Below are 10,283 nucleotides of genomic sequence, written 5' to 3'. Positions count from 1 at the left end.
CAGTGTGAACCTGCTTTCATCTGTGAAGAGCACAGGGCGCCAGTGGCGAAGTTGCCAATCCTGGTGTTCTCTGGCAAATGCCAAGCGTCCTGCACGGTGTTGGGCTGTGAGCACAACCCCCATCTGTGGACGTCGGGCCCTCATACCATCCTCATGGAGTCGGTTTCTAACCGTTTGTGCAGACACATGCACATTTGTGGCCTGCTGGAGGTCATTTTGCAGGGCTCTGGCAGTGCTCCTCCTGTTCCTCCTTGCACAAAGGCGGAGGTAGCGGTCCTGCTGCTGGGTTGTTGCCCTCCTACGGCCTCCTCCACGTCTCCTGGTGTGCTGGCCTGTCTCCTGGTAGGGCCTCCAGCCTCTGGACACTACGCTGACAGACACAGCAAACCTTCTTGCCACAGCTCGCATTGATGTGCCATCCTGGATGAGCTGCACTACCTGAGCCACTTGTGTGGGTTGTAGAGTCCGTCTCATGCTACCACGAGTGTGAAAGCACCTCCAACATTCAAAAGTGACCAAAACATCAGCCAGAAAACAGAAAGGTACTGAGAAGTGGTCTGTGGTCCCCACCTGCAGAACCACTCCTTTATTGAATGTGTCTTGCTAATTGCCAATAATTTCCACCTGTTGTCTTTTCCATTTACACTACAGCTGTGAAATTGATTGTCAGTCAGTGTTGCTTCCTAAGTGGACAGTTTGATTTCACAGAAGTTTGATTTACTTGGAGTTATATTGTGTTGTTTAAGTGTTCCCTTTATTTTTTGAGCAGTGTAAGTTATGGGTACCTGTCCTTTGTTTCTGTTTTCCATAAGATGCCTTACCTGTTTTAGAAATATGTGTTACGCATTATCTTTTTTGTTTGGTTTAGTGTTTCTTTATATGGACTATAGTGACTGATATAGTAATTTTCCTTGTATGTATCAAACTATATACTATGTCAAGGTATTTGTGACTAACTGGATTTGTAATCTAAGGGAAATTTTTAGCTTCCTCCACTTGCCTCTTGGTACTGTGACGGCACAACGCAGAAAAATATTTCCAGCTTTCAAGGAAAAAAAGAACTGAGTATTTCTGGCACCCAAAGTTTTGTCCATGGTAGCGTACCTCTACTTTTCCTAAAAAAACTCTTTTGTAATCAGTAAGGGCATTTACATGCACTCAGTAATCGGATTTCTGCAGTAATCTATAAATCTAGTTAAGAAATCTGATAAAGAGAGCTGGATTTTAGCTCAGTAATCAGATTTCTGAGTGCATGTTAACTCTCTGAGTCTGCGCATGTGCATGGGCAGACTGCTGTACCGGAAACAAACAAGCAGCGCTGTCACGAGACGCAGCAAAACACTTTTGGAGTGGTGCAGAGACCAACTACATTCTTGACGAAATTAAGGATTTAAATATTCTTCCTCTTCTAGATGATGTATGTTCATATTTTCAGGTAAAGTGGCACAATGTTTTTTTTTTTTTTTTTTAAAGCCGTGAGTTTTACATTGTTTTCATCACTTCTTCTTCTGTGAGTTTATTGGCTGATTGAAATCTGATTACCGCCTGACTCATGCAGATCCAGAGTTTTCCATTATCTGATTACTCAAGTGCACAAACACGTTGATTGGATTACTGAAAAAAATCAGATTTTCTGCAGTTATCAGATAATGATGTGCACTGTAAATCATGCATCACCAATACAAATCCCTTGTAAGGACAGCCAATGATAAATCGGCATAAAAGTGATCATGGAAGGACTCAAACTTTATGAAAACATTTATTTTGTTAGCTATGCAAGACAGCTACCACAAAGAATGTAGAATCCAGCACTAGGAAAGAAATGACCTCTGAATGGAGATCAGGGAGAACAGTCAGTCTCTAATGAAACAACACAAAATAATAATGTCTTGACACACTTTGTGGGTTATGGCCTTGACTATACAGCGTTGGGAAACAAAAAGGGAATGATTCAATACTGAAAGCTCCGCTTCGTCTGAATATCGTCCAGAATCTGCTGCAACTCCTCGTCCTCAAATCGGCCTTCCAAGCTAGAAAAGAATTAGAAGGACAGTGAGTGAAAGCTCAAAACATTGAATTAAAATCTTTAAGGTAAGAAACAAAATCAGCTTAAAATGAAGCTGGTTAAGTCGCATCACCTTGCCCAAATTGGCATTTTTTATTTATTCAGTTTACAAATGTTCTTATCCAGAGCAACCTCCAAAATGAGAAAATAGAGCGACAAAAAGTACCTGAAAACAATGCAAGCATCCAAAACCAAAGAGACAGGAGCTCAATTGTACACTTATTAGCTCCATTGACTTGGTTAAACAAATAAACCAGGTCAACCAGGGTTTTTTTTCTTTTAAGTAAGGAAAAAATAAATACAAAAACGCAGAAAGATCTTAATCTAGGTGAGTCTTCACCCCAGCAGAAGGAACTTTGGACTGTACAATGCAGAGTTCAGGAGGAAGAAGCAAAGCAAGACCTATAGACATGGCTATAGACTGGCTTACAGTCTCCGCTCTAATATATCCCAATGGTGTTCTATTGGGGTTGAGGCAAACTCGCTCATCCATGTCTTTATGGAGCTTGCTTTGTGCACTGGTGCACAGTCATGTTGGGAGCATGAAATTGTCCAAAATCTCTTGATCTGCTGAAGCATTAAGAACTCCTTTCACTGGAACTAAGGGGCCGAGCCCAACTCCTGAAAAACAACACCACACCAAAATCCCCCCTCCACCAAACTTTACTCTTGGCACAATGCAGTCAGACAAGTACCGTTCTCCTGGCAACCGCCAAACCCCAAAACTCCAAAAGACTTGTGCATCAGATTGCCAGATGAAGAAATGTGATTCGTCACTCCAGAGAACACGTCTCCACTGCTCTAGAGTCCAGTGCCGGTGCTTTACACCACTGCATTTGACGCTTTGCATTGCACTTGGTGATGTAAAGCTTGGATGCAGCTGCTCGGCCATGAAAACTCATTCCATGAAGCTCTCTACGCTGTTCTTGAGCTGATCTGAAGGCCACATGAAGTTTGGAGGTCTGTCGCAATTGACTCTGCGGAAAGTTGCCGACCTCTGCGGACTATGTGCCTCAGCATCTGCTGACCCCACTCTGTCATTTTATGTGGCCGACCACTTTGTGGCTGAGTTGCTGTCGTTCCCAATCACTTCCACTTTGTTACAGTACCACTGACAGTTGACTGTGGGATATTTAGTGAGGAAATCTCACGACTGGACTTGTTGCACAGGTGGCGTCTGATCACGGTACCACGCTGGAATTTGCTGAGCTCCTGAGAGCGACCCATTCTTTCACAAATGTTTGTAGAAGCAGTCTGCAGGCCTAGGTGCATGGTTTTATACACCTGTGGCCATGGAAGTGATTGGAACACCTGAATTCAATTATTCGGATGGGCGAGCAAATGCTTTCGGCCATATAGTGTATATGAAAATCACAACAATGGAAATATCTTTAGATCCTGATCTAAAAACGTCTCATGTCTAATAAAAAAAAACATAAGCACTTTAAATGACGATGCTTTCAATTGAAATAAGCAAATGAAAGTGACTCACCTTGGAATGAGTGCTTTTGCTTCTTCTGCAGCCTCCGGACACAGATTGGCTAAACTTGCCAATTCAAATTTATGTAGTTTCTTTTGCAAAAGTAAGCTGTAAAAGAAGAGAAAAACTGTGTTTAATAGATGGTTCTGAAGTGGCTTCACTGATAGAAGAGCATCAGTTGCTAGGCGTCAGTAACTGTCAATAATTTCTGTGATATTACTGTGTTATCAGGAAATTAGGAAAAACCAGAACATTATATTAATGCCTTAGTGTTTCCCAGTCATTGTGAAGGAGTCTCCCTGCTCTATCAAACACATCTTAACCACAGAAAATGACTGGTATTAACCTGTGCTGGGTTTCCAAAAGCATTTTCGTGTAAAAATCATTGTAACTGGCATACAGAGCACTCAATGTGACACTCGCTCCACCATTTAAGAATCAGCTTAGTATTAAGCTGACTGCTTTATACAAAGATATGTTCCAATGCAAAGAGATTTCATTTGGTAACTTTATTTCTTTTGAATAGCCCTATTTCATATTAAAGGGTGCTCTCAGAATTTCAGTTTTAACCATTTACAGACCACCCAAGATACTTTGCTGAATGAGTGTCAGTTATCGCCATTGACTACAACTTTATTATAATGGCTGGTTTTAACCTTCACAAAGTTAATAACATGTGAGGCCCCACACTGGATCTGTTTATTTCTAATGGTCTCAATATTTCTGCCATTACGGTTGGTTTGGTTCTTTCTGATCATTTCTGTTTCTTCTCTGACTTAATGATTTCTCCAGACATTCAAAGAAGCTCTGCTTCTGATAAAAAGGAACCTGAGTGAATGTACCAGTGCCCAGTTTATGGAGGCCATAACTGTCACCAAACATAATTGCTGAGTCAGTTTATGTACTTCTGAATACTTGTAAATTTTGTTGCACCAGTAAAGGCCAAGAAAACACCATGAAAAAAACACCACTGAAAAATGAATGATGGAAACAGCCCTGAAAAATTAATGAAGGAAAGTTGATTATGGCAAAAAACGAACCTCTGAACATATAATGACTTCCATAAACAACGTCTTTCTACTCCGAGTTATGTAGGGCTAGACAGTTACATTTCTCCAAGATGATTAAGAGTAAAATTAACAACACACTCTTATGAAGGTGGTACATGATAAGAATTAAACACTGACTCATGTGAAATATCAGTTCTGGTATTACCAAATCTTGCAGTATTTTACACTATAGATCAAAGAATATATTTAGACAGACTGGAAAATGAAGGTTTGACATATACACCGATAAGGCATAACATTATGACCACCTCCTTGTTTCTATGCTCAGAGAAACAGATGGACTACAGTCTGTAATAGGAGAACTACAAAGTGCACCTATATAGTAAGTGGAGCTGATAAAATGGATAATGAGCGTAGAAACAAGCAGGTGGTCATAATGTCATGCCTGATCGAAGTACTTTGATGTTAGTGAATCATTTTTGTGAGAGACTCATAATTGCTTCTCTGCTATGACAGCAGACTGGGAGCTAGCATGCTGATGGCATGGGATTGTTTAGCCAGGCTTGGCAGCACACAGAATGTAGTTCATGCTTGGGTTGTGTTGTAAATTTCGTCTTGACACATTTTAGAATGCAATGGCAGTGCGACACCCTGTGCATGGCTGGAAGCGTCTGCAATTACGTACTCGCATGAAGTAAGTTTCTGGTCTTAAGGTGCTGGAAAAGAGATGAGTAATACTGCCCATTTCACCTTTTATGTGTATTGTTTTAATCTCAAGCTTTTGGCTTTTTCTTCTTCTTCTTTTTTTTGCTCTTTAAATTTAGTTTAAATTTAACTTAAACCGTAACGTGAACTCAAATGCAACATCCCCGTAATAGAACTCGGCCCCTGACCTGCGCACACTGGCGATGGTCTCCCGGTTCTTGAAGCGGCTGAAGCGTGCTGTGTAGTTCAGCGTTTTCATGAAGACCTCTGAGAGCTCCTGCTCGTCCTCTGCACTCTCGTTCTGTTGCTTGCGGTGCTCGAGCAGCATGTGCACTTCCGAGTTCAGGAGTGTCTCTGCATTTTCAAATTCTGTCCAAACAAATGCGGAACACACCATCAGTACAGCAGTCCAACAATGCCAACATACAAGCCTGTGCAGACATTCAGAGAAGTGGCTCAGATTAAAGTGCAGAATACTTAGCGTAATTTTTATGTCACAATATGTTTTTCTTAACATATTGTGGATGCCTGCATGCTTGAAGAGCAGTGAACAACTGCATTTAAACCAATTAAAGCAGATGAATTATGCTATCTTTATGATGAAACATGCATTGTTCAGTGCTCTTTAAGCATGAAGACATCCACAATGTTTTTCTGAACTGCATGTTTCATCTTAAAGACTGCATACTTGGTCCAGTTCAATTGGTTTAAACTCAGTACAGCATGTAAAACACTGAATAAAATCACTGTATTCATAATTTCTGACAGTATTTTTTTAAATGCAGCATAACATATTCTGCATCGGACAAGACTGGAGTCAGCATACTGTGCAGATCTTTTTTGCTATTTTATGGCATGAACAATGTGAGGCACATAAGTGCTCTTGCACTGTATGTGAACACTGCTACACCTGCACTAAAACGTTTGAAGCACACTTATACAGGCCCACTGTACTGTCAATGTAGCACTTCATCTGATTCATGTTAACAAATTAAGCATGTGACTCCACACCGAGCAACTGAAAATGCTGGTTTGGCCCATCAAAGCAAATAATAAGGTTGTTCATATTACAAGGCTGGCCTATAAAATGTCCTGATATCATGCTAGTGTGTTTCATGTGTTCATTTACTCCACAGTGTGTATAAATTGGCCCATAAAAATTGGCCACTGGTCAACTTAGCTGTAAAGAAATCAAAATCAGCCATAAAAACCCATGGTCACTGAATCCAGGTTCATTTGCTCTTAATAACATGCAGGCTTTTTTCCTTTTTGATGTGCACTACTTATTTTTGATGATCCATGATTCCACCTTCTTAAACCACATTTTGCAATTTACAACATGTATAACTGTAAGGCAAATGAACTCTATTTCATAACGATGTTCATAGTCTTTTTTATTTGTTTTCAGACTTGCTAGAGCTTTGTTATGAAGCTGTAAACAGTGTTTTGAGGTGTTGTTCTCAGACCTTTGGGGAAGACTAGCTCTACAGTCAGACACAGCACTGTTATAAAGCTGTAAACAGTGTTTTGGGGTGTTGTTCTCAGACCTTTGGGGAAGACTAGCTCTACAGTCAGACACAGCACTGTTATAAAGCTGTAAACAGTGTTTTGGGGTGTTGTTCTCAGACCTTTGGGGAAGACTAGCTCTACAGTCAGACACAGCTCTGTTATAAAGCTGTAAACAGTGTTTTGGGGTGTTGTTCTCAGACCTTTGGGGAAGACTAGCTCTACAGTCAGACACAGCTCTGTTATGAAGCTGTAAACAGTGTTTTGAGGTGTTGTTCTCAGACCTTTGGGGAAGACTAGCTCTACAGTCAGACACAGCTCTGTTATGAAGCTGTAAACAGTGTTTTGAGGTGTTGTTCTCAGACCTTTGGGGAAGACTAGCTCTACAGTCAGACACAGCACTGTTATAAAGCTGTAAACAGTGTTTTGGGGTGTTGTTCTCAGACCTTTGGGGAAGACTAGCTCTACAGTCAGACACAGCTCTGTTATGAAGCTGTAAACAGTGTTTTGGGGTGTTGTTCTCAGACCTTTGGGGAAGACTAGCTCTACAGTCAGACACAGCACTGTTATAAAGCTGTAAACAGTGTTTTGGGGTGTTGTTCTCAGACCTTTGGGGAAGACTAGCTCTACAGTCAGACACAGCTCTGTTATAAAGCTGTAAACAGTGTTTTGGGGTGTTGTTCTCAGACCTTTGGGGAAGACTAGCTCTACAGTCAGACACAGCTCTGTTATGAAGCTGTAAACAGTGTTTTGAGGTGTTGTTCTCAGACCTTTGGGGAAGACTAGCTCTACAGTCAGACACAGCTCTGTTATGAAGCTGTAAACAGTGTTTTGAGGTGTTGTTCTCAGACCTTTGGGGAAGACTAGCTCTACAGTCAGACACAGCACTGTTATAAAGCTGTAAACAGTGTTTTGGGGTGTTGTTCTCAGACCTTTGGGGAAGACTAGCTCTACAGTCAGACACAGCTCTGTTATTAAGCTGTAAACAGTGTTTTGGGGTGTTGTTCTCAGACCTTTGGGGAAGACTAGCTCTACAGTCAGACACAGCTCTGTTATAAAGCTGTAAACAGTGTTTTGGGGTGTTGTTCTCAGACCTTTGGGGAAGACTAGCTCTACAGTCAGACACAGCACTGTTATAAAGCTGTAAACAGTGTTTTGAGGTGTTGTTCTCAGACCTTTGGGGAAGACTAGCTCTACAGTCAGACACAGCTCTGTTATGAAGCTGTAAACAGTGTTTTGAGGTGTTGTTCTCAGACCTTTGGGGAAGACTAGCTCTACAGTCAGACACAGCTCTGTTATAATGCTGTAAACAGTGTTTTGAGGTGTTGTTCTCAGACCTTTGGGGAAGACTAGCTCTACAGTCAGAGACAGCTCTGTTATGAAGCTGTAAACAGTGTTTTGGGGTGTTGTTCTCAGACCTTTGGGGAAGACTAGCTCTACAGTCAGACACAGCTCTGTTATAATGCTGTAAACAGTGTTTTGGGGTGTTGTTCTCAGACCTTTGGGGAAGACTAGCTCTACAGTCAGACACAGCTCTGTTATGAAGCTGTAAACAGTGTTTTGGGGTGTTGTTCTCAGACCTTTGGGGAAGACTAGCTCTACAGTCAGACACAGCTCTGTTATGAAGCTGTAAACAGTGTTTTGAGGTGTTGTTCTCAGACCTTTGGGGAAGACTAGCTCTACAGTCAGACACAGCTCTGTTATAAAGCTGTAAACAGTGTTTTGGGGTGTTGTTCTCAGACCTTTGGGGAAGACTAGCTCTACAGTCAGACACAGCACTGTTATAAAGCTGTAAACAGTGTTTTGGGGTGTTGTTCTCAGACCTTTGGGGAAGACTAGCTCTACAGTCAGACACAGCTCTGTTATTAAGCTGTAAACAGTGTTTTGGGGTGTTGTTCTCAGACCTTTGGGGAAGACTAGCTCTACAGTCAGACACAGCTCTGTTATAAAGCTGTAAACAGTGTTTTGGGGTGTTGTTCGCAGACCTTTGGGGAAGACTAGCTCCACAGTCAGATACAGCTCTGTTATAAAGCTGTAAACAGTGTTTTGAGGTGTTGTTCTCAGACCTTTGGGGAAGACTAGCTCTACAGTCAGATACAGCTCTGTTATAAAGCTGTAAACAGTGTTTTGGGGTGTTGTTCTCAGACCTTTGGGGAAGACTAGCTCTACAGTCAGACACAGCTCTGTTATGAAGCTGTAAACAGTGTTTTGGGGTGTTGTTCGCAGACCTTTGGGGAAGACTAGCTCCACAGTCAGACACAGCTCTGTTATGAAGCTGTAAACAGTGTTTTGGGGTGTTGTTCTCAGACCTTCGTGGAAGACTAGCTCTACAGTCAGACACAGCTCTGTTATGAAGCTGTAAACAGTGTTTTGGGGTGTTGTTCTCAGACCTTCGTGGAAGACTAGCTCTACAGTCAGACACAGCTCTGTTATAAAGCTGTAAACAGTGTTTTGAGGTGTTGTTCTCAGACCTTTGGGGAAGACTAGCTCTACAGTCAGACACAGCTCTGTTATAAAGCTGTAAACAAGTGTTTTGAGGTGTTGTTCTCAGACCTTTGGGGAAGACTAGCTCTACAGTCAGACACAGCTCTGTTATAAAGCTGTAAACAGTGTTTTGAGGTGTTGTTCTCAGACCTTTGGGGAAGAGCAGCTGAGACGCGTCCTCCTCCACATCTCCGACGCTCTGAGGTCCCGCCGAGCCGGTCGCCATCGCCGCTCTTCGGGGGCAGAGGAGAGGACCTGGCGGTGCCGAGTCCGCTGGACTTCTAACGCTGATTTTAAACCAGTTTTCGGTTCCGTTTCGGAGGAGACCAGTTCAACCGCAGCGCCCAAATCCAACAACGCACACAGGATCACGATGGACGTTTCCGTTTCCGCAATGGCTACAGACCTGATTTCAAATTAAAGGTCTCAGACTTAAAATGAAAATTCACGCTTGGGCAAAATTAGATTTGAAAAGGGTATTTATCTAGGCACTGCTAATAAAAATAAATAAATAAATAAAAACACTAATATAAAATGAATTTATTTATTATTGTAATAAATTATTTGCAAAAATAGAACATTATAGATAGATAGATAGATAGATAGATAGATAGATAGATAGATAGATAGATAGATAGATAGATAGATCACTTTATTAACCCCAGAGGGAAAGTCTTTCATTCCACAGTAAAAAGCAAAACAAAATGAACAGGAGGGCAAAGTATCATCTTACAATATTTATGCATGATAGAACATGAAGATAAATAATAGAGTAAAATACAATAAAATCTACTGTAAACGATAAAAAATGATGCGCAGTGCAGAAATAAGAGGTAAATTGTTAATAAATAGCATGCAGTTGACAATGCACTACATTGTCCCCTCCAGTGAATGAACAAGTGATGTACTGTAAATGATGACCAGTGTTAGCAGTGACAGCGCAATGTGTGATATCTGAGGAGAAATAAACACAGTGACAGCGCAATGTGTGATATCTGAGGAGAAATAAACACAGTGACAGCGCAATGTGTGA

At 41.5% G+C, this 10,283-nt stretch overlaps 1 protein-coding gene across 1 annotated transcript; it reads right to left on the bottom strand.

Moving 5' to 3' along the window:
• Positions 1–1,740: 1,740 nt before the first annotated feature.
• polr2d (RNA polymerase II subunit D) lies at positions 1,741–9,631 on the bottom strand. The gene is made up of 4 exons (XM_017713574.2): positions 9,401–9,631; positions 5,449–5,629; positions 3,558–3,653; positions 1,741–2,030 (listed from the first exon to the last, which is right to left on the bottom strand). Exons 1-4 carry the CDS (start codon positions 9,474–9,476, stop codon positions 1,952–1,954), a joined length of 432 nt encoding a protein of 143 aa, XP_017569063.1. The 5' UTR covers positions 9,477–9,631; the 3' UTR covers positions 1,741–1,951.
• Positions 9,632–10,283: the final 652 nt, after the last annotated feature.

Source organism: Pygocentrus nattereri, chromosome 2 (genome assembly GCF_015220715.1).
Source record: "Pygocentrus nattereri isolate fPygNat1 chromosome 2, fPygNat1.pri, whole genome shotgun sequence".
Taxonomy (NCBI): Eukaryota; Metazoa; Chordata; class Actinopteri; order Characiformes; family Serrasalmidae; genus Pygocentrus; species Pygocentrus nattereri.
This window is presented reverse-complemented; position numbering and strand designations above follow the sequence as displayed.